At 46.2% G+C, this 25,043-nt stretch overlaps 1 protein-coding gene across 1 annotated transcript in view; it reads left to right on the forward strand.

The window, feature by feature from the left end:
* The window catches only part of LOC139479029 (exosome RNA helicase MTR4-like), a 38,351-nt gene extending 15,728 nt beyond the window's left edge, over positions 1 to 22,623 (forward strand). The window contains exons 12-26 of the mRNA XM_071261766.1: positions 2,188 to 2,298; positions 3,667 to 3,768; positions 4,277 to 4,402; positions 5,323 to 5,473; positions 11,757 to 11,929; positions 13,231 to 13,302; positions 13,750 to 13,875; positions 14,213 to 14,323; positions 15,423 to 15,515; positions 15,724 to 15,819; positions 18,651 to 18,814; positions 19,141 to 19,303; positions 19,864 to 20,029; positions 20,387 to 20,491; positions 21,331 to 22,623. Coding sequence (XP_071117867.1) covers positions 2,188 to 2,298; positions 3,667 to 3,768; positions 4,277 to 4,402; positions 5,323 to 5,473; positions 11,757 to 11,929; positions 13,231 to 13,302; positions 13,750 to 13,875; positions 14,213 to 14,323; positions 15,423 to 15,515; positions 15,724 to 15,819; positions 18,651 to 18,814; positions 19,141 to 19,303; positions 19,864 to 20,029; positions 20,387 to 20,491; positions 21,331 to 21,383 — 1,812 coding nt within the window. The 3' untranslated portion in view covers positions 21,384 to 22,623. The remainder of the gene's footprint in view (positions 1 to 2,187; positions 2,299 to 3,666; positions 3,769 to 4,276; positions 4,403 to 5,322; positions 5,474 to 11,756; positions 11,930 to 13,230; positions 13,303 to 13,749; positions 13,876 to 14,212; positions 14,324 to 15,422; positions 15,516 to 15,723; positions 15,820 to 18,650; positions 18,815 to 19,140; positions 19,304 to 19,863; positions 20,030 to 20,386; positions 20,492 to 21,330) is intronic.
* The last annotated feature ends 2,420 nt before the right edge of the window (positions 22,624 to 25,043 follow it).

Consider the following 25,043-nt stretch of genomic DNA (forward strand, 5'->3'; position numbering starts at 1 on the left):
TCGACGAGGAGTTCGAGGAAGCGGTCATTGATACCCGTATTTACTTTGTCAACGACCGAAGTTAGTCTCATAATTGCAAACACCATATCTCTATGGTTACGTGCAGTAATCCTTCAGACATACGAGATCGCCAACCGGAACTCGCCGAGAGCGAATTACCCTCAAGATCTCAAGGTGTCAGCCTTACCAGGGCTCAACACGGCACTTGTGGTTTTGGAACAATCACGGAAGGATATTTCTGGAGATTCGACACATATTTTCGTTAGTCATAACCTTCGCGTTGGGGCTCTCGGGGATGTCGAAAACGTTGGAAGTTTGGCCCTCTGGTTGTTATCCTGTAGGTTGCCAACCCCTGACGCAAGTAATGAACTCGCCCTATACAGAGCCAGTCAACTTCCATGTGCAGTCACTCAGTCGCCGCCAGTGGAAGAATATTATCTTGTTTGTCAGCGACGGCTCGATGACGTAGTAAGTAAAGAATTAGCTGAATAGCTATTATTTTCTTTATTACTATGCGTGTATATATAGAGAATTTCTCTTTAATTCCTATGTTCAATCTTTTTGATTTTTGAACAACCCTACCGTAATGGCGTTTTGTTTCTTTCTGAACTTTTCCGCTTCACGGTTTATCGACCAACTGGTGTCGTATTGTAGGGTGTGAATTATTGAGGTTTCTGTATTCTGAAGGTTTACCCACCTCCAAACCGTCCGATACAGATGCATTAAGGAGTAATGCAGGATAAGTAAAAAATTTAGTAAAATCTAAATATTTTTTACATTTGTATACTTATCCTGCATTACTACGCTTAAGGCCCACCCGTCGTAAGACTTGCCTCCCCACTTTGGCTTCAGAAACCTCAAAAGTATGTTTTTCTAAGAGCTTGGGCGACAGGCAGTGATGTGAAGATGACCTTAGGTGTCATCAAGGTCACAGGACAGCGACGGAAGGCCACTGATTGGGACTTGAGAACAACAACTTTATTTCTTCACCCAGGACCTTCGCAGGCTGTCCTTCTAGTTGTCGTAAGTAAGCAGTGAATGCATTAAGGAGTAATGCAGGATAAGTATACAAATGTAAAAAATATTTAGATTTTACTAATTCAAGTTTCAACAGACATCTGCCAACTTATCAAATTAGTTGTGCAATATATTACTCCTTACAGTCTTTGATGTGGACATCAGCTAGGTGAAATGCCAACTCTTTATGTTTTTATGAGGGACATCCAAATAAGGAAATAGCTTCAGGCTTGTCCAGTTGACAGAATATATCTGATCAAAGATAATCAATTTATTGGGGCCTGAGAGGCAGAGCTTCAGATAACTTTTTGAGCAGTTGAGTTTATACACTAGGATTTCTATTTTGATTGAGGGGCATGGGTGGCCCAGTCATCTAAGGTGCCGCGATTCGCTGTGCAGAGTTGCGTCCCTTGGGCATGCCAGAATCCTATGATTGTGGGTTCGAATCACGGTTCGCCCCGATTATGTTTCTAGGTTTGTCAGCACCATACCTGTGCTCATGGGTTTCACTGAAGTGGTTAACGTCTGAGACCTGCATCACTTCGGGCTTTCCTCCCACATTAAGCTGACACGCCGCGATATAATTGGAATACTGTCAAAAGCGGCGTTAAACCCAACTCACTCACTCTATTTTAATTGGTTTATTACCTTTTTCATTGGCATGATTGGGTAACCAATATTTTTTCACTCATCTATTCATCACTCTATTGGGTTTTTCCCCAAATTAGAACCTTTTAAGATTTAAAAAAAATAATTTTTATGTATTAGATGTATATAACTGTTCTGAATATATAGTCTTGACTCGGAAAGTAAATTAGCTCGTAATTGTGCTTTGGAAACTAGCTCCTTTGTACGCATGATGAAAAAGCTTCATTGGGTTTTTACGCATGCAGCTTTTATACATTTGAGTTTTTCATTTCATGCATGCGTTTCTGTACGCAAGTTAATTGAAAGTAATTGGGTTTTGAATATTTTTTAGGGTATTTTATGCAAATACGCTGCTTATCTGTAGCTCTGCTTAGAGGCTTTTCTCAAAGTCAGTGATTTGCGTGATAGTGTATCAAGACCCTTGAGTTCAGAATGATACTTCAGGTGTTGATTACCAGTGTGTCTGGCAGTATATTTCTGGAATGTATAGAACCCTGAATGTGGATTTTATTTCTCAACCAGGTGGAGAATGTGCTGCCACTTCTGAAGAAAGGTGTTGGGATCCATCACTCGGGGCTGCTTCCCCTGCTGAAAGAAACCATTGAAATTCTCTTCTCAGAAGGTCTCATCAAGGTAAAATACACTACGGCACTGGAGCAGATAGCAGCGTGTTATGTCATGCTATCAATGATCCTGGGTGAAACCCAACTCACTCACTCACTCAGTTCACTCAAACATTGTATTTATCCATTCCCAAAGGAGATGGCCAATATTAATGTATACTTAATATTTATTGGGTAGACCTGTCTCTGGGCCTGAAACGCTATCCCGGGACATGATGCATCGCGATTCACTCCATGCAGTATGGTGCGCATTTTGTGAGGTGCTGTATCTTGATTTTTCACGATACTTATTTTTTAATAAACTTTTACCACAGATACGTTTTAAATGTGTTTTAAATGAATTTTAAATTTGAACCGAGTCATAAAAACATAGGGACAATATAATTTTCGCTACACACACGTACCTCTTCAAAAATACAGCGGCTATGCTAGCTTTGTATATCAGTAGCAGTTCAAGACTTCTGATTGGCTGAGCGGTCTCTAGCTCAAACATGTCGGAGAAAAGCAGACGCTTGTCCTTTGCTAGAGAACCATCTGGGACTTACTGTGAAAATGGCAAGTTACTGGTACTTATATAGTTTATGTAGGACTGTTACTTTTGTGTTTGCTAGCCATTACATGGAAATGACAGATAGTTCATTCAGTTAAAATACTCATTTGAGTATATATTTTATAACATTCATTTACTTTCATTTCATTTTTCATTCCAATAAACTTAGTTTTATTCATTTTTATCTTGTCTTCTCTTGTCACTATGTGTATCGTAGCGTATCGAGATACGTATTGAATTGTGATGTAAGTATCGAGATATGTATCGTATCGTGACCTAGGTGTATCGTTGCATCCCTACCTGTCTCAGTTTTGGTGCACATGTGAATGTTATTTTATCATGCATGCAGCAATATTCGTCTGTATTACAACCAACAAAGGGAGAAACAATCAACCCTATGTATGTCACTAACCACTATTAGCTTAACAAAATGTACACCGTCAGTCCGTCAGTCCATCAGTCTGTCCGTCCCTGCAAGATGTTCTTTCCGGAGCAGATCTTACAAACCGTAGAATATTTCTTCACTAAACTTGGCACATAGATAGGTCTAGTGGTGAACTGGTGCCTTTTGATAGTCTGGGATTTTCAAAAGTAGGGTATAAGTAGCCAAACTCTTTTCCTGAATTGCACCAGATCTGGGAGATATGCCATCTCCTGATGACTCTTGTAATGTAATTCTATGACAATACATGGGTTCTTGTGTTGCTCTTGAATCAAGTGTGAAGGTCACAAAAGTAAAGCTGCTTCACCAGCTCTTTTTGTATTGAATATCAGCTTACAATTTCTGCACTGGAACATGTAGACCAACACTGTGTGTTTCTGTTGCAGGCGTTATTTGCCACGGAGACATTTGCCATGGGCTTGAACATGCCGGCTAGAACTGTGCTGTTCACGGCCGCCAGGAAGTTTGATGGCAAGGACTTCAGATGGGTAAGGATGGATATCTTGTCATCTATCATGATCTATGTCACATTGTAGATGAGTTATGTTTTCTTGGTGTTGTGATTATGACCAGTCAGTGGCAAGCAGGCTTCCTTTGGGTCATCACTAGCCTGGCCCCATGGAGATTCTGGGTCGGTGTAGGTCACCCTGTGCTGGTCTTAGTAGGCGAACAAATGGATCGGGTGCTCTGCCTGGATTATTTATAGGTCATTGTATAGCTGGAATATTGCGAAGTGCGATGTTAAACAACAAACTAACACACACGCACACTAGCACACTGTATGGCCTGATAATGAGCAACAAATGCAGGCTGACGATGTGTTCTCATGAATATGCATAACATGGCAAGCAGTTCCTATGCCACTGTGGGGCTGGTTAGAACCAGGCAGGTCCGCTTTGTCATGTCACATCTTAAAGCTGGTCAGTGGCCACTGGAATCATGCCTTGCTGCTTCGGAGTGACCGTGTGATGATTTAAGCTGAGTCATTGTTCCCAGGTGACGTCTGGTGAGTACATCCAGATGAGTGGTCGGGCTGGACGTCGTGGGTTGGACGAGAGAGGAATCGTCATCCTGATGGTGGACGAGAAGATGAGTCCAGCTGTCGGCAAGACACTGCTCAGGGTGAGAAATCTGCTGTGTGATGATGTATCTGTACAAGTCCAAAGCCATCTCAGCTCGAAACTTGCCCAAACTTGCATACTTTAATGTTGTCATAGTGTTTACGACACTTTGTGCTACAGGGTCCATGGTGGCATCCAATGAAGTGGGGTTGATTCAACAGAGACATCAACCCATATGTTTTAGACATAATTGTTACAAAAATTGACAAGTGTGAAAACTGTTACAATCTTGGTTTGAAAAATTACCAAAATGAATGAAAATGAATGCTTGCTGTTACCATTGTTGAAGAATTCAGCTGTTATGAACGTTCTTGTCAGAATTGTTGTTACCGTGTCTAGCGCTCAGTATTAAGGGGAATTGTTGTTACCGTGTCTAGCGCTCAGTATTAAGGGACTAAAACGAGAGAGAGAGAGAGAGAGAGAGAAATTTTTTTTTTAAGGGTAATACTTCACATGTGCTTTTGTGGAGGAAGTTTGATAGATCTATTCTCCACAAATGTGCCAGATGTTTGTTCTGTCCACACCTTACCTCATAACCTGACCTTGTAGGTTTCTCCAAGTAGTGAATGATTTTGTCCTGCACCACTTTTGGCTTTGCACCCCTGTGATATAATTGAAAAACTGTTGTTGAATTGTCGTCATAACATGCACTGCTGACAAGGCAAGCCCCAAGAGGGTTCCCACAGTGCAGTTGTGATGACTTTGTTGTCCGACATGACAGCATATATCACTGGATGTAGCTCTGGGGTAACCATGCTTTTGATTGGTTGATTGTTTACGATATTTTTCATAGGATAGTAGGAACAGTTCTAGTCCTTTTAACTTTCTTGCAATGTTGCACTCATATCGTAGTCAGTACAAATTGCACGGAGAGACCCCCACATGCTTGAGCTGATGTTATCTCCTCCTCTCCCCCCCAAGGGCCTGCCCGACCCCCTGAACAGTGCCTTCCACCTCACCTACAACATGGTGCTCAACCTGCTGCGTGTGGAGGAGATCAACCCCGAGTACATGCTGGAGCGATCCTTCTACCAGTTCCAGAACTACGCCGCCATCCCCGACCTCGTGGAGAGTAAGTCCACCGTCACACAGCCTTGACATGCTTGGGGCGACAGCAACTGTTTAGGGGTTTGATTACCTATTGCCATCATTTGTGATGGGAGATGCTTTATGTTCATGTCTACCTCTGTTTAATTTAAGAAAAAGTCAGTTCCTGAGCACACAGAGGTTCAAGAATTCATTTCAGTATCAGCGCTTAAATTCAGTTCTTCCAAATGAAGTTGTTGAAGGGACACATATGTGGCTGTTGGATAATCTCTAACTTTTAGTGTTTTGCTGTGTTTTTGATAGTATTGTTAGTGTGTTTGTTGATGTGTGATTGTTCATGTTTGTTGGTCTATTACATTAAGTAATACGTTACCACTGTTATACCGAGGCTGTTGTCTCCCACAACTGCTGCTATAGCGAAATCTACCACAGAGATCTCAATTACCTCATGCAGCACGTGCGTAGCCACCTAGCTGCCATGTGACACCCTTCACTCTTCTCTCCTTCGTCTGCTAAGCAAGACGTGTTTTCTCCTGCTGAAGCGTTCCTGAAGATTTGGTGATATTTATTATAGTTTATTCTCTAATAAACTGTGCTTTTATTGGGCGTTGCGGTAGCTACGCTTGGTTATAATTTTCCCGCCAAACGGAAATTTTTTCCCGCCCTTTTTTCTATATACTTGCGGGGTTCGCGTATGCACGTTGTGTTTTACGTTTCCCCTGTTCTTGTATGTTTTGGGGGTTAACATAACTTATTTCTTTAATAAAAGTTATATGTGTATGTTATATGTTCACATTGCTCGTTTATTTTCTTGTGAAAATGCTCGTTTGTGAATCATTGTGGTGCGTGCGTTGTAACCATGTTTTGTTCTTTGTTTATAGCAAACAATCAATGTCTGACATGGATATGTCCCCAGTATCCACCCCCTCTACCCCTGCTCCTCGGAGTTGTGGGGTGTGCAGAAAGTTTTTGTCGTCCCGGGATCCCCACGATCGTTGCCCGCGGTGCAGGGTTCCTTGCGGGGACACCCGGTGCACCCTGTGCGAAGGTCTGGGGCCTGCGGAGTTTGAGCGGTACTGGCTGTACGTACAGTCCGTCTCCATCCCTGTGGTGGCCGGTTCGTCCGGTCGGGGTCCCCGTGCGGGTACCACCTCCTCGGCTGCGGCGGATCCCCTTGCGGCCCTCGGGCTGTCTGGGGATTCCGTCGCCGCATTGTTGTTGAAACTTGTGGACTCCAAGCTGGCGGCCTTATCGCAAGATAGGCCGCTGGCTGTTCCGTCCCCGGCCTCTTCGGTGGCCGCGGGTTCGGACGCGGGGTCCACCGGTACGGCGGCGGCTGCCGTGGTTACCGGTCCTTCCCCCGAACCGTTGCTTCCGCTATCGGTTAAGGACCGCGTGGCCATGGTGTATGACCTCTTCGAGGACATGCCAAAGCCCCTGCCGATACCGCGGGGAATCCACGGTTCCGTGGGTTCCTCCGAGGTATACGACGAGACGTCCGACAAGGCTTTCCCGGCATCAACCTTGCTGCGCGGGATTAAGCCTTCTTTGGAGAAGGCCTTCGCGGCTGCCTCCGGTCGGGGTCTCCCGTTACCTCCCCCGTCGTGGAGAAAAGGGTCTTTCCCAGTACATGACCTTGCCTTTCCCGAGGCTGGTCTTTCTGCGGAAGCCCATGTGGAGCGTTTGGGGGTCCGTGCCCCACCGGTTGCCACGGTACCACAAGGTACCTTGCAACAGCTGGACACCCTCGCTCGACACTCCATGCTGGCAATGTCTCACGGAGACACATACCTGGCTGCAGCGGCCAGTCTGGTCGAAGGTTCTTCTACGGACCGAGACCAGCGCATTTACAACTGCTTGCTCGGTTTGAATGCTTCCCCGGAGTACGTTGCCGGGGCTTCGGCCTTTGTTTCCGGCACGTGCCATTTTCTTCGGCGCCAGTCGTATCTGGCTGCTTCAGGGTTGGACGCTGCCAATCAGGAGGTGCTCCTTTCGCAGCCTTGGTCTGCTCGGACCCTGTTTAATAACAAGATCCCTGGGGTTCTGAAGGAACAACAGGCCGCTGTGTCTGCCGAGGCCTCTCGGCACACACTGGATCTTGTGGGGTCCTTGCATAGGCGCCTGGGTGCCGCTCCGAAGCGGAGCGCGCCCCAGGATGCTGCGTCCGGCAGGCCTAAGGGGTCGGGTCCTTCCTCCGGGAAGAAGCCCCGCTCTGAGGGCTCCGGTAAGGGTTCTCAGCAACCCTTTCGCGGGAAGAAGGGGAACTGGGGGAAGCCCAAGTCGTCTAAGGACGGCAAGGGCCCCTCCAGGTGACTCTCATTGGAGGGGTTCGTATGCCGACAGCGCCAACCTCGGTTGGCCCGTAGGCGAACCCGAGTCACTTGACCCTGGACAGTTGCGCCTGCCGCAGCCCGTCCGGCCCCCCTCTCTTTCCCCAGTGGGAGCCAGACTCCAGACTTATTGGGAGAATTGGGAACAAGTGTTCGACGACCCGTGGGTGGTCAACACGATTCGGTACGGCTATCGGCTCGATATCAAAGCGAATCCGCCGCTCACCGTTGCCCCGTCGGCAGGTTTCTATTCGGAAACCGATCTTCCCTTCCTCGCCGATGCCATCGGCAGGTTGGTGGAGAAGAGGGCAGTTCGGGAGTTAGCTCTACCAGAAATAACACCAGGATATTTCTCGTTCCCAAGAAGGACAGTGCCGAACTCAGAATGATTCACAACTTGAAATCGTTCAACGAGTTCTACCTGCGCAAGCCGCCCAAGTTCAGAATGTTGAGCTTGACGGACCTGAAAGCACTGATCATGCCGGCCGACTGGCTAGCTTCGATCGACCTGAAGGATGCTTATCTGCATGTTCCGATTCACTCGGATCATCACAAGTATCTCAGGTTTGTCTTTCAAGGCAGGCACTACGAGTGGGTTGTACTCCCATTCGGTCTTTCATCCGCTCCCTGGCTGTTCACCCGGTTAACCACCCCAATAGTGGGGTTCCTCCACCGGAGGGGTGTCCGGTACTTCGCGTACCTGGACGACTCGCTAGTAGCAAATCGAATGACGGACACCCTGTCACGCCATCTCGTTTTCGCACGTCGGCTCTTGGAGCAATTGGGGTGGATTGTCAATCTCCCCAAGAGCGAGTTAACCCCTTCTCAGAACTTGCAGTTCATCGGAGGTCGGTTCAACACGGTGTCCCATCGCCTATTTGTGCCCCCAGGCCGGTGGCACAAAATTCAGGCGATGATTGCCAAAGTCTTAGCGGTGCAACAGACTGTTCACTTTTGGGAACAGCTGTTAGGGCTACTTGTATCAGCCCAGGACTGCACCGAACGGGGTCGTCTCCAACTCCGCCCGCTGCAACGGTTTTTAATCCAGTTGTTAGCAACGGAGGTGAACAGTGCGACCGTCGCCCTCCCGGATCGGCTCCGACCGCATCTGGAGTGGTGGACGCTCCCTTACAATGTCTTATCAGGAGTCTCTATGCGGCCCTACCGGGCCACGTTGAACCTGTATACAGACGCCTCTCTAGTGGGCTGGGGCGCCCATCTAGAGGGGGAGGTGAGCTCGGGGCTGTGGTGCGTAGACGAACTAGGTCTTCACATCAATTGTCTCGAGTTCAAGGCAGTGATCAACGCAGTCAATCACTGGAAGCATCGTCTCGTCGACGCCCGGCTCATGCTGGCGACCGACAACACGACGGTAGTGTCCTATGTGAACAAACTGGGGGGAACCTACAGTCACTCGCTACTCGATCTCCCGTTCGAGTTTTACGCTCTGGTGGACAGTGTCCCGTGCCAGATACGCGCCCGTCACATCCCAGGTGTGCGGAACGTACTGGCCGATGCTCTATCGAGGCCTCAGGATCCGAGCCCCACAGAGTGGATGCTGAACCCAGTAGTGTTTCAGTGGCTGTGCGAACGTTTGGGTCGTCCGATGGTCGACCTGTTCGCAACACGGTTCAACAATCAACTCCCGTTGTTTGTATCACCAGTCCCGGACCCGAGGGCCATCGATCACGATGCTCTCGCGTTAGACTGGACGGGCTTGGACGCTTATGCTTACCCGCCGACAGCGTTGATACCACACATTCTAAGCCGGCTTCGAGGAGTTCGCTGTCGAATGTTACTGATCGCGCCCATGTGGCCGAACAGATCGTGGTACCCCGACTTGCTGACCCAGGTCACGCAGTCGCCACTTCCACTGCCTGTGAGACCGGATCTCTTGATCCACCCTCACACCCGTCAGCTTCATCCAAACGCAGGGCAGTTCAATCTGCACGCGTGGATGTTGTCACCGAGCGTCTGAGGAGTAAAGGTTTTTCTCGCCGGGCGTCTCGGGCATACGTTAGTATGCATCGTGATTCTACCCAAAAGGTGTATAATGCACGTTGGGTTATTTTCACGAAGTGGTGTTGTAAACATCACATTCATTCGCCAGATAAGATATCTGTGCAGGATATTGCTCGTTTCATGTCTCACTTGCGAGAGACCCGGAAACTCTCCGGGGGTTCCATTCCCAACTATGTCTCGTCCGTTGCTACGGTACGGGACGTTGCTATGGGTACCAGTCTCTCCAAAGAGCCGGTGATACGTGGTATTATCAAGGGTTTCAAACAGCACGATCTTAAGAAGGGCCGCCTTCGGGCACCGGCCTGGGATCTTTCCCTAGTGTTGCAATCACTTACGGAAGCTCCGTATGAACCCTTGCATAGTGCTTCGTTCCGGCATGTGACTTGGAAAACAGCATTTCTCCTCTCCTTTGCCACGGCGGCACGTGTATCCGAAATTCATGCACTCGATGTCGCCAAGGTACGATTCGATAGGGGTGACGAAGGAGCGGTCCGCCTGGGCCTGCTCATGGGCTTCGTCGCCAAGAATCAGAGAGTCGGGCAAACGGAGAGAGAATTCACTGTAAGATCACTCAAAGAAATCTTACATCCTGCTGATACTGAGGACAGAGCGCTGTGTCCGGTTAGGGCCCTTAAGTATTATCTTAAGGCTTCGAATGAACGTAGACAAGGGCGTGACCGTCTGTTCATATCGTGTAACCCTAATCGCACGGTTGACATAACTCGCAACTCGATTGCGTTGTGGCTTCGTTCTGTCATCAATCTGGCGTACCGGTCTCGGGGGTTACCGGTAGCGGGGTCAAACCCGCACGAGATCAGGGCGCTAGCGGCAACATTTGCCCTACACTCGAATATCTCTGTTCACAGAATATTACGAGGTTGTTACTGGCGTTCTGACTCGGTTTTTGCCAATCATTACCTCAGAAAGGTTTCTGATGAAGACGTGGAGGGGGTGCACCGTCTTGGGCCGCTGATCGCGGCACAAGCGGTCATCTAGGGGGTGTGTCCAGCGCAATTCCAAACTCCGCAGTCGTCAGTCCTTGCACGGTGGTCAATCTGGGTCGTCTCCAATGTTCCCACGCCGTGGGTACAGGAGTGGGGGTCCTGCAAACCAGCGCACTCACACCACAGGTGAGGTGGCTTTTTGTGTGTTTTGTCCACATTTGTATTTTGACAATTATGCATTTAATTGTCTGTCGTGTATTCCAACCTTGCGATACATGCTTACGAATACTGGAATTAGGTCACGCGCCTAATGCATACTTTAAGTAGGCTTGCTCTGGGATATACGGTCTGAAGGAAATTAATTTCCCTCTTTTCGACTGTTTAACCTGATCTAAGATTTAGCTCACGCGGATACAGTGTTCTCATCCGCTGCGGCGATGAAATACCTATCCAGTGGGGCCGTTTGGAGTCACCAATCGTTTTGGCAATGACGATTGAGCCTTACGGTATGCGCTTGACAGTGCTTTGGTATTCCTATAGGGTAACGCCTAGCTAGGTGCATGCGCATCGAGTGCTTCCGCCTTGGTGTTTACTTCCGCTGGTCGGAAGGAACGCTAGCAGTCAGGATTCGGGTTGTAGGTGCTCCCCACCGCCTACTGTGGTAGTCAGCCTCGGTATAACAGTGGTAACGTATTACTTAATGTAATTTGTAGAATTTTCCTATTCGGAATATTCTATAAGTAATACGTTACCACTGGGCTGCTGCCCGCCCGTCCGTCCCCCGAGCACTTGCTCTCGCAGGAGACAAGAGTGAAGGGTGTCACATGGCAGCTAGGTGGCTACGCACGTGCTGCATGAGGTAATTGAGATCTCTGGTAGATTTCGCTATAGCAGCAGTTGTGGGAGACAACAGCCTCGGTATAACAGTGGTAACGTATTACTTATAGAATATTCCGAATAGGAAAATTCTACAAATTTGTTGATGTTTTTGCATGTTTTGTTCCTGTTTCAGAGCTGCGTCGGAAGGAGGAGGACTACAGGTCCATGAAGATTCAGAATGAGGACCAGGTGGCCTCATACTTCAAGATCCGACAGCAGCTGGACAGCCTGGGCCACGACATGATGCACTTCATACAGAAACCTGCCTACCTGCTTCCCTTCCTGCAGCCTGGCAGACTCGTCAAGGTAGGACACTCACATCTGTAGGGAGACTCGTCAAGGTAGGACACTCACATCTGTAGGGAGACTCGTCAAGGTAGGACACTCACATCTGTAGGGAGACTCGTCAAGGTAGGACACTCCCACCTGTAGGGAGACTTGTCAAGGTAGGACACTCACAACTGTAGGGAGACTCGTCAAGGTAGGACACTCACATCTGTAGGGAGACTCGTCATGGTAGGACACTCACACCTGGAGGGAGACTCGTCAAGGTAGGACAGTCACACCTGTAGAGAGACTCATCAAGGTAGGACACTCACACCTGGAGGGAGACTCGTCAATGTAGGACACCCACACCTGTAGGGAGACTTGTCAAGGTAGGACACTCACACCTGTAGGGAGACTCGTCAAGGTTGGACATTTACATCTGTAGCGCTCTTCAAGGTAGGACACTCACACCTGTAGGGAGACTTGTCAAGGTAGGACACTCACACCTGTAGAGAGACTCATCAAGGTAGGACACTCACACCTGTAGGGAGACTCTTCAAGGTAGGACACTCACAACTGTAGAGAGACTAATCAAGGTAGGACACCCACACCTGTAGGGAGACTCTTCAAGGTAGGACACTCACACCTGTAGGGAGACTCATCAAGGTAGGACACTCACATCTGTAGGGAGACTCATCAAGGTAGGACATTTACACCTGTAGGGAGACTCGTCAAGGTAGGACATTTACACCTGTAGGGAGACTCATCAAGGTAGGACATTTACACCTGTAGGGAGACTCGTCAAGGTTGGACATTTACATCTGTAGCGCTCGTCAAGGTAGGACACTCACATCTGTAGGGAGACTCGTCAAGGTAGGACATTTACACCTGTAGGGAGACTCATCAAGGTAGGACACTCACACCTGTAGGGAGACTCATCAAGGTAGGACACTCACATCTGTAGGGAGACTCGTCAAGGTAGGACACTCACACCTGTAGGGAGACTCATCAAGGTAGAACATTTACACCTGTAGGGAGACTTGTCAAGGTAGGACACTCACACCTGTAGGCAGACTCGTCAAGGTAGGACACTCACATCTGTAGGGAGACTCATCAAGGTAGGACATTTACACCTGTAGGAAGACTCGTCAAGGTAGGACACTCACACCTGTAGGGAGACTTGTATTGTATATTAGTTTTCATACATATCCTATCACAACTTTATTGAGATTACATCATTACATTCAATGATATGGCTTGTTAATCTCAGGCAAGTAGATCCTAACAGCCTTAACTTCAAGAAGCCCACTGGCTGACTGTAGACATCTCTGTTTTACCAGGTGAAGAACAAAGAGGATGATTTTGGCTGGGGTGTTGTCATCAACTTCCAGAAGAAGATGGACCAGAGCAAGGTAGACTGGAGCACACTGTGTACAACTATTGTATAACTGTTCAACCATTGTATAATTGTACAACCATTGCATAATTGTTCAACCATTCTATGACTGTGTACAACCATTGTATAACTGTTCAACAATTCAATTCTGTACATGTGAGGTGGACATTTGGATAAATGATATTCACAACTGAAAAATGGTGATATACGAAACTGAGATTGTCACTATTTGAAAATATATATTGTTACTTTTCCTATTCTATCTTACGCTGAGAATGCATGAAGGTTTCAAAGCTTAAGGTGAATGATTTTCAATTAGATCTATTCCCAGATTAGCCATTCTTGGGGATGGCCTGAAACCATCGAGGATTGAGAAGACTAAAAAGGACGACATTCCCTATCCTGAAAAATTAAGTTTAGTTAGAATTTAGTTTTCATTTATGGAATTATTGGTGTGTTGCAGGCGACCGATGACACAGGACCTCTCTACATAGCTGAAGTATTGATGTATATAACCAAGGAAAGTGCAAAATCTCGTAAAACAACGGACATAAAGCCTTGTCCCAAAGGCCAACGCGGGGAAATGCAGGTATGTCTCAGAGTTAAAGAACAGAAGACAATGGGAATAATAGTCATGATATTAATTCTGGGAAGTGTGTGGGGGCGGTCGGGAAGCCTAGTGGTTAAAACATTCATATGTCACGCCGAAGACCTAGGTTTGATTCCCGACATGGGTACAATGTGTAAAGCCCATTTCTGGTGTCTCACACTGTGATATTGCTGGAATATTGCTAAAAGCAGCGTACTCACTCACTCACTCTGTGAAGTGTGTAATTGTTGACAAGGGATCTTGATACACTACAACCAGACAAACAAGATTAGGACTGATGGTGGGTTGCTTCTAACTAACAGTTCTGTGTGTGCAGGTCGTACCGGTGTTGACGACGCTGATCGAGGGAATCAGTGCAATAAGACTGTACGTCCCACAGGACCTCAAGAGTAACGACAAGAGGCAGAGTGTCTACAAGTCTCTCCAGGTCAGTCTCTACCCCCGGAGAGTCAGGTTCTAGCAGATTCTAGTATCTGTAGCAGATAACTCTCCAAGTCATGTCCTAACAGACTCTAGTATCTGTAGCAGATAACTCTCCAAGTCATGTTCTAGCAGACTCTAGTATCTGTAGCCAATAACTCTCCCAGTCAGTGTCCACCCCAGGAGAGTCATGTTCTAGCAGACTCTAGTAGTATCTGTAGCAGATAACTCTCCAAGTCATGTTCTAGTAGACTCTAGTATCTGTAGCAGATAACTCTCCCAGTCAGTGTCCACCCCAGGAGAGTCATGTTCTAGCAGACTCTAGTATCTGTAGCAGATAACTCTCCAAGTCATGTTCTAGCAGACTCTAGTATCTGTAGCAGATAACTCTCCAAGTCATGTTCTAGCAGACTCTAGTATCTGTAGCAGATAACTCTCCAAGTCAGTCTCCACCCCAGGAGAGTCATGTTCTAGCAGACTCTAGTATCTGTAGCAGATAACTCTCCAAGTCAGTCTCCACCCCAGGAGAGTCATGTTCTAGTAGACTCTAGTATCTGTAGCAGATAACTCTCCCAGTCAGTCTCCACCCCAGGAGAGTCATGTTCTAGCAGACTCTAGTATCTGTAGCAGATAACTCTCCAAGTTATGTTCTAGTAGACTCTAGTATCTGTAGCAGATAACTCTCCCAGTCAGTCTCCACCCCAGGAGAGTCATGTTCTAGCAGACTCTAGTATCTGTAGCAGATAACTCTCCAAGTTATGTTCTAGTAGACTCTAGTATCTGTAGCAGATAACTCTCCCAGTCAGTCTCCACCCCAGGAGAGTCATGTTCTAGTAGACTCTAGTATCTGTAGCAGATAACTCTCCCAGTCAGTGTCCACCCCAGGAGGGTCATGTTCTAGCAGACTCTAGTATCTGTAGCAGATAACTCTCCCAGTCAGTGTCCACCCCAGGAGAGTCATGTTCTAGCAGACTCTAGTATCTGTAGCAGATAACTCTCCCAGTCAGTGTCCACCCAAGGAGAGTCATGTTTTAGTAGACTCTGGTATCTGGGGCAAATAGCTTTCACTTGTCTTGACTAATTGTTGGAACGTTGGGTCATTGCAGGAGGTGGAGAAGCGCTTCCCTGATGGCTTACCTCCCCTTGATCCTATAGAGGATATGGGCATCAAGGACAAGAAGCTACAGGATATCATCAAGGTGGGTGTACCATTGTCCCAGTCAGAACCATGCCACTACTCTCCAAGCAACACACACACTAATCCTTGGATTCTTGGTTGAATTCTTGTCAGTATTGATTCTTGTTTACTGGTTCTTGCCCTCAAGAAAGTCAAATTTATTCTGTAACCCTATTATTTATTTATTTTATTAATCATCTTCAGCAACCTTACATACTTTTTCTTTGCAGAAAACCGAAGCCTTTGAACATCGTTTATACTCTCATCCACTCCATAAGGATGCCCAGTTAGAGGAGCTGTATTCCTTGTATGACAGGAAGTCTCGGGTAGGTGGGGTGTTGCTGTATTCCTTGTATGACAGGAAGTCTCGGGTAGGTGGGGTGTTGCTGTATTCCTTGTATGACAGGAAGTCTCGGGAAGGTGGGGTGTTGCTGTATTCCTTGTATGACAGGAAGTCTCGGGTAGGTGGGGTGTTGCTGTATTCCTTGTATGACAGAAAGTCTCGGGTAGGTGGGGTGTTGCTGTATTCCGTGTATGACAGGAAGTCTTGGGTAGGTGGGGTGTTGCTGTATTCCTTGTATGACAGGAAGTCTCGGGTAGGTGGGATGTTGCTGTATTCCTTGTATGACAGGAAGTCTCGGGTAGGTGGGATGTTGCTGTATTCCTTGTATGACAGGAAGTCTTGGGTAGGTGGGATGTTGCTGTATTCCTTGTATGACAGGAAGTCTCGGGTCGGTGGGGTGTTGCTGTATTCCTTGTATGACAGGAAGTCTCGGGTAGGTAGGGTGTTGCTGTATTCCTTGTATGACAGGAAGTCTCGGGTAGGTGGGGTGTTGCTGTATTCCTTGTATGACAGGAAGTCTCGGGTAGGTGGGGTGTTGCTGTATTGCTGTATTCCTTGTATGACAGGAAGTCTCGGGTAGGTGGGATGTAGCTGTATTGCTGTATTCCTTGTATGACAGGAAGTCTCGGGTAGGTGGGGTGTTGCTGTATTCCTTGTATGACAGGAAGTCTCGGGTAGGTGGGATGTTGCTGTATTCCTTGTATGACAGGAAGTCTCGGGTAGGTGGGATGTTGCTGTATTCCTTGTATGACAGGAAGTCTCGGGTCGGTGGGGTATTGCTGTATTCCTTGTATGACAGGAAGTCTCGGGTAGGTGGGGTGTAGCTGTATTCCTTGTATGACAGAAAGTCTCGGGTAGGTGGGGTGTTGCTGTATTCCTTGTATGACAGGAAGTCTCGGGTAGGTGGGGTGTTGCTGTATTCCTTGTATGACAGGAAGTCTTGGGTAGGTGGGGTGTTGCTGTATTCCTTGTATGACAGGAAGTCTTGGGTAGGTGGGGTGTTGCTGTTTTCCTTGTATGACAGGAAGTCTCAGGTAGGTTTGGGTGTTGCTGTTTTCCTTGTATGACAGGAAGTCTCGGGTAGGTGGGGTGTTGCTGTATTCCTTGTATGACAGGAAGTCTCGGGTAGGTGGGGTGTTGCTGTATTCCTTGTATGACAGGAAGTCTCAGGTAGGTGGGATGTTGCTGTATTCCTTGTATAACAGGAAGTCTCGGGTAGGTGGGGTGTTGCTGTATTCCTTGTATGACAGGAAGTCTCGGGTAGGTGGGGTGTTGCTGTATTCCTTGTATGACAGGAAATCTCGGGTAGGTGGGGTGTTGCTGTATTCCTTGTATGACAGGAAGTCTTGGGTAGGTGGGATGTTGCTGTATTTCTTGTATGACAGGAAGTCTCGGGTAGGTGGGGTGTTGCTGTATTCCTTGTATGACAGGAAGTCTCGGTAGGTGGGGTGTTGCTGTATTCCTTGTATGACAGGAAGTCTCGGGTAGGTGGGGTGTTGCTGTATTCCTTGTATGACAGGAAGTCTCGGGTAGGTGGGGTGTTGCTGTATTCCTTGTATGACAGGAAGTCTCAGGTAGGTGGGGTGTAGCTGTATTCCTTGTATGACAGGAAGTCTCGGGTAGGTGGGATGTTGCTGTATTCCTTGTATGACAGGAAGTCTCGGGTAGGTGGGATGTTGCTGTATTCCTTGTATGACAGGAAGTCTCGGGTCGGTGGGGTATTGCTGTATTCCTTGTATGACAGGAAGTCTCGGGTAGGTGGGGTGTAGCTGTATTCCTTGTATGACAGAAAGTCTCGGGTAGGTGGGGTGTTGCTGTATTCCTTGTATGACAGGAAGTCTCGGGTAGGTGGGGTGTTGCTGTATTCCTTGTATGACAGGAAGTCTTGGGTAGGTGGGGTGTTGCTGTATTCCTTGTATGACAGGAAGTCTTGGGTAGGTGGGGTGTTGCTGTTTTCCTTGTATGACAGGAAGTCTCAGGTAGGTTTGGGTGTTGCTGTTTTCCTTGTATGACAGGAAGTTTCAGGTAGGTGGGGTGTTGCTGTATTCCTTGTATGACAGGAAGTCTCGGGTAGGTGGGGTGTTGCTGTATTCCTTGTATGACAGGAAGTCTCAGGTAGGTGGGATGTTGCTGTATTCCTTGTATGACAGGAAGTCTCGGGTAGGTGGGGTGTTGCTGTATTCCTTGTATGACAGGAAGTCTCGGGTAGGTAGGGTGTTGCTGTATTCCTTGTATGACAGGAAATCTCGGGTAGGTGGGGTGTTGCTGTATTCTTTGTATGACAGGAAGTCTTGGGTAGGTGGGATGTTGCTGTATTTCTTGTATGACAGGAAGTCTCGGGTAGGTGGGGTGTTGCTGTATTCCTTGTATGACAGGAAGTCTCGGGTAGGTGGGGTGTTGCTGTATTCCTTGTATGACAGGAAGTCTCGGGTAGGTGGGATGTTGCTGTATTCCTTGTATGACAGGAAGTCTCGGGTAGGTGGGGTGTAGCTGTATTCCATGTATGACAGGAAGTCTCGGGTAGGTGGGATGTTGCTGTATTCCTTGTATGACAGGAAGTCTCGGGTAGGTGGGGTGTTGCTGTATTCCTTGTATGACAGGAAGTCTCGGGTAGGTGGGATGTTGCTGTATTCCTTGTATGACAGGAAGTCTCGGGTAGGTGGGATGTTGCTGTATTCCTTGTATGACAGGAAGTCTCGGGTAGGTAGGGTGTTGCTGTATTCCTTGTATGACAGGAAGTCTCGTGTTAACAACAAACAATCAAAGAGTCAAGATGTGTTGGGCAGTATAAATTCTGGAGTACTTATCTTCCAGCTCGGTAACGAGGTGAAGGCCATCAAATCTGAGCTGAAGAAGAAGAAGTCCCTGCTGCAGATGGACGAGCTCAAGTGTCGGAAACGCGTTCTCCGGAGAATGGGGTATGCAACCAGCTCTGACGTCATCGAGATCAAAGGCCGGGTGGCGTGTGAGATTAGCAGGTAGGTAACTGGGGCCTTGTTTCCTTGTACAATAACAGCCATGTTCATCCAGCTGACTACAGGGTGTTCAGGAATCACCTTCCATGTTATATGTCCAGTTCCAGAAGCCTTGTCAGTTCATAGTCCTTTATACTACATATTGCGTAAGAAGAGTGAACGCCAACATATCTAGCTATCAGTTGCGTGACTCTCCTCCAGTGCTGACGAGCAAGTAACATATCTAGCTATCAGTTGCGTGACTCTCCTCCAGTGCTGACGAGCAAGTATTTGTGCAGAGACTATTTTCACCAACATATCTAGCTATCAGTTGCGTGACTCTCCTCCAGTGCCGATGAGCTGCTGCTGACAGAGATGTTATTTAACGGTGTCTTCAACAACCTGACCGAGCAGCAGTCCTGTGCCCTCCTCAGCTGCTTCGTGTTCCAGGAGAACTCCAACGAGATGCCCAAACTGACGGAGGAGCTCTCCGGGCCGCTGCGTATCATGCAGGTAAGGAACCCTGTAGTTAATGGGTCGGCATTCCACGCCGCTTTTCTTTGATAGAATCTCTCAGGTGATGAGGCAAATCAGCATTGTAGGCGCCAGTAATCATCTCTTGATTTTCAAAGTAATCTACAAGGATCACACCCTTGTCATCCCAGAGTAGGGGTGGTCGGGTGGCCTTGTGATTAAAGCATTCGCTCGTCATGCGGAAGACCCGGGTTTGTTTCCCAACCTTGGTACAACATGTGAAGCCCATTTCTTGTGTCCCCCGCCATAACTTTCTTCACTGATCTTGAAGACTTGAATTTCTATGGTGCGGGAGAAGTAGAATGGCGCCGTTCCATGGATTGATGTTTTGACTCAGGATCAGACTGGTAGACCCACTTTTCATCACCTGTTACTAACCTCTTTTTGAATTTGATGAAATCCTCCTCAATTAGCTCTTAATTTTCTCTGGCAATGTTAATTCTTGTTTCCTTAGTTAACGGGACATGGCCTGACATGCTGGGAGTCTCTCTGTGATATGAGTGTAAGCATGGCGTCATATGGCTTATTGTGACTTGCAGGACACCGCGCGGCGTATCGCCCGGGTGAGTCTGGAGGCCAAGCTGGAGCACCTGGAGGAGGAGGCCTACGCCGAGACATTCCGCCCTCACATGATGGACGTTGTCAACGCTTGGTGTAATGGATCAACATTTGCCCAGTTGTGTAAAATGACCGACATCTTTGAAGGTGAGAATGATAGTCCATGTTCTTCAGAGCTAGCAGGTGTTAATGAAACCTAGGCAATGAAGCTCCCATGTAATTCTAAAGCACACTTGCTGTGTTCAATTTGAAGAGATACTGTCTGATACACGTGTTACAGGAAGTAATATCAGGTGTATATATATATATATATATATATATATAAACTGTGTGATAGATTTGTTAGAGGCAGTACATTTGGGTGTATATATACTGTGTGATATACATGTTACCGTGGTTACAGGCAGTATAATGAGGTGTATAAAAAATACATGTACCCATGGTTACAGGTGTTATAATGAGGTGTATATATACTACATGATAGATACATTTCCATGGTTACAGGTAGTATAATCAGGTGTATGCGGAGGCTGGAGGAACTACTCAGACAGATGGTGCAGGCAGCTAAAGCCATCGGAAACACAGAGCTTGAAAACAAGTTCTCGGAAGGTATGCATGGTTGATATAGCATACCTAGTGTCTGCATCTGTTGAGAACACATCATCAATCTTTGGTCAAAAATCAGTTTGTTCCAAACGATAGATCCTCCAAAGATGCAAAACATTGTTAACCTGCAAATATGAAATATTGCTTCTTTATTGCCATTTTTTAATACTTATCTTACTTCACAAGTGAAAAGCCCCGTGAAGATTCCGGGGTAGAATAGGTCTTCATTAACCCATGCTTGCCGTAAAAGGCGACTATGCTTGTCGTAAAAGGCGACAAACGGGATTGGATGGTCAGGCTCGCTGACTTGCTTGATGCATGTCATTGATCCCAATTGCGTGGATCGATGCTCATGATATCAATCACTGGATCGTCTGGTCCAGACTCCATTATTTACAGACCGCCGTCATATAGCTGGAACATTGCTGAGTGCGTCGTTAAACAACAAACCAACCAAATCACAAGTGAAAATATGTTGGTTATACTGAAGAATGTATTTGTGTTGAACTGGTAAACTATAAGTTACTACTGACATATTATTGAAGACATTGACACACAATCACTGCAGTGGGGAAGTGTAACATCATTGGTTTTAATCTGTAACTGGAACCTTCAAAAGGGAACATTTAACATGGTGTACGGGTCAAGGCTGGATCAGACGGGAGACGGACTTCATGGCTTTTTCTGAGGTGGAGAATGAAAGGGATTAATTGATTATATCTATATTTTGTGTTGGTAGTGTATCCTATGTGGGTCAGTGTACAGAAGGTGATGTTTATAGTTGTGATGGGACTGTGAGTTGGTGACCATGGTAAATGTCCTTTTACATTTCTTCCTTTCAGCGATCAGGAGAATCAAGAGGGATATTGTATTCGCTGCTAGTCTGTACTTATAGTAGCAGGTGCTTGTTGTCGGACACACCAAGCAGCCCACAAGCTCCTCACAGGGATTGCCTGTTCCTGGATCTCTCTATACCATCAGGGCCACCAGTCAAAACTCCCCACTCTGCTAAGTGCCACAACCATGCATGGAGTTGACCATGCCACAGACCGATTGTTGTGTTTACAAACAAGTGATGACTGTCATGATGCCAAATATTCTTCAACCAGCTAAATTATTTTCTTTGTTTTTCATTTTGAATTTTGAATTCGTACAGTAAGAATGTAAGGGAAGTTGGGTGGGTTTTTTTCCGTTAGTGTAAAATCTCAAACCAATCTGATTAAACAAACAACATGAATTCATCTGGGAAATAGTAAGCCAGGTATAAACCTTTTCAAAATTCACTGTGATGTCTTTCCCAAAGACTTACACAAAAATATACATGTCAATACATGTGAGGTGAGAAATTGTTTAAGATTATTGTATAGGCTGCTTTCTGTTAGTGGCAGCGATAATAGCGATGATACCGGGAGGGTAATAATGCACTAGGGAGGAGCTTAAGGAGCCCCACTGTGAGGGGAGGTAACTCTTGTTACCATGGAAAGACGTGACAGTGTTTATTGTGTTCATTGGTCTGTGAGTGGCGTTCGGGACAGTGGCGTTCCTGACAGTGGCGTTCCTGACAGTGGCGTTGTGGACAGTGGCGTTCCGGACAGTGGCGTTCCTGACAGTGGCATGGTAGTCTTGGATTCATGAGACGGCAGAGATTCTCATACGTGGAAATATACCTGTATGAGATGCTTTCTAAGATGAAGGGGATATTGAGAGTATCCAGAATTGAAATAATAATTGACTGTCTTGTGACATTGTAATGTAAATGATGTAGTTCTTTTGTAGACCTTGTGAAAAGAAATGTCAAAGAATGCAGTGTTGTAATTTGAAAATAAGTACATTGTCGGTTAGGTTTTACATTAAGTCTAGCATTGTGACAACAAAAATCTATTTGCTAAATAGTGATTTATTAGCATGCTACTAATAGTTCTACTCTTGGTTAGTAAATTACATGCAGAAATGTAAGCATTGTATTGGAGATTGCCAGCTGGAGGGACACATGGCATGTACACGTTCAGCTTAAAACTTCCTGTTCATATGTAAATGTCATGTTCATTTCACTCAGACAAATGATTCACCGTACACTGTTGTGTACATCCTTGTAAATAATGTAAATACATTATTCTGTAAAAAATGTCAATAAATCGGAATCAGATTGACTCCTTTTGATTTCACATGATACTGATGACGGGAAAATGTGGTCTCAGTAAGCGGATTGCTAGGTGGGTTCGTCCGTGCATGCGTGTGTGCGTCCATGCATGCATCTGTGCATCCGTGCGTTTGTTTAGCGCAGCACTCAGCAAAATTCCATCTATATGATGGCGGTCTGTAAAGAATTGAGTCATGACCAGACAATCCAGTGATTGACATCATGAGCATCGATCCACACAATTTGGATGCCATGACATGCATCAACGAAGTCTGCGTGCCTGCCCACCCGATCCCGTTACGTCTGGCAGCGTAATGGTTTAATCTGTGAGGAAGCTGAAACTGATGCATGTCATAGACAATTTCCACTTTGATGAAACCAGTGAGCATGGGGAGGATATACCAAAGCTCCTAATCTTAGATTAGAACACCAGTGGATCCATCTTGTGCCATCAGTTGCTCTGCATGGACTATATGTTTGAACAGACTGATAAATAAACATAATGTCAAAAGTATTTTATTGTTCAAGCCATATATAACATGACATGAGGTTGAGGACGAAACATGTTACATGACATACAGTTGGCATGTAGTCTAAATACAGAGACCCACGCCCTCGTCAATATTTGGAGCTGTCATAACAGCATCAGAGAATAATAGTCTAGATTAGTATATGTTTCATGTTGGTACTAGTGTATGAAGGCAGTGCTATCAGCTGTTAATGGCCTGCAGACTGCAGTGTCTTCGCTCCACACTATCAGGACATACACCAGAACTATCAGGACATACACCAGAACTATCAGGGTGCCCACAGACCTTTTAGTCTCTGGTGTTTCCCACGAAGACATCGGAGACAAATTCAACCATAACTGATGGATTTGAGATATTGGCTTCTAATATAGTCACTGTTGAACAATGAAATCATTTTGTTATAAAGCACATAAAGTTCCTATAAGGTAAATATACATAACAACAAGTATTGTATATTATCAACAGTTTACTACCAAGACTCTGAAGACTGTCTCAGCCATCAGAGCATACCGAAATACAGCTGAGCACATTGTTTTTGAATGCATTAACATATTTGCCTACAAATTCCCTGCACTTGAACTCGGCTGAACTGTGTGACACCTCACACCTGTTGACACCTGTTGTTAATAACTTGACATTAACATGATTTGCATTGGTCTTCAGCAACCCATGCTAACGGGATCGGGTGGTCAGACTCGCTGATTTGGTTGATGCATGTCATCGATCCCAATTGCATAGATCGTTCACCTGATTGGCTGAGAGCAGGTGTCTGTGCTATAGCCTCCTTATAACCCTTGCACCTGATTGGCTGAGAACAGGGCGTCTATGCTATAGCCTGCTTTTAACCCTTGCACCTGATTGGCTGAGAGCAGGTGTCTGTGCTATAGCCTGCTTATAACCTTGCACCTGATTGGCTGAGAGCAAGTGTCTCTACAATTGTCATACTGAAACAAGATTAATAGCAGGCTGCAAATCCTTATATACTGTATAAGGAAATGTTACTAAATATTACTAAGATAGGATAAATGTTGCTAACAAATCCATAACAAACATGAGCATAAACGATCACAGGTGTTGAATCACAGGTGAGCTAAGAGAATGATATGCTGTATGGATGCTGATGAGAAATGTCATGTACATCGTCCAGATTTCTGACATGCATGTATTGATCTCTGGCTCATCAAGACATCAGCAAGACGTAGCCATTGGTTACACACACTACCTAAGCAAGACATGGTGTTTCAGCCACAAGAGATTGATTGGACTCACCACCCCTTCCAACAGCAATCACCGATCTCATTTAGCAGCTGAAGCATCCATGAAGACTTTAGCAGCTGAAGTATCTATGAAGACTTTAGCAGCTGAAGTATCTATGAAGACTTTAGCAGCTGAAGCATCAATGAAAACTTTAGCAGCTGAAGTATCTATGAAGACTTTAGCAGCTGAATCATCTATGAAGACTTTAGCAGCTGAAGCATCAATGAAGACTTTAGCAGCTGAATCATCTATGAAGACTTTAGCAGCTGAATCATCCATGAAGACTTTAGCAGCTGAATCATCCATGAAGACTTTAGCAGCTGAAGCATCCATGACGACTTTAGCAGCTGAAGCATCCATGAAAACTTTAGCAGCTGAAGTATCTATGAAGACTTTAGCAGTTGAATCATCCATGAAGACTTTAGCAGCTGAATCATCTATGAAGACTTTAGCAGCTCAATCATCCATGAAGACTTTAGCAGCTGAATCATCCATGAAAACTTTAGCAGCTGAATCATCAATGAAGACTTTAGCAGCTGAAGCATCAATGAAGACTTTAGCAGCTGAAGTATCTATGAAGACTTTAGCAGCTGAAGTATCTATGAAGACTTTAGCAGCTGAAGCATCA

Source organism: Haliotis cracherodii, unplaced genomic scaffold, assembly GCF_022045235.1.
Source record: "Haliotis cracherodii isolate W230 unplaced genomic scaffold, xgHalCrac1.p SCAF_4, whole genome shotgun sequence".
Lineage (NCBI taxonomy): Eukaryota > Metazoa > Mollusca > Gastropoda > Lepetellida > Haliotidae > Haliotis > Haliotis cracherodii.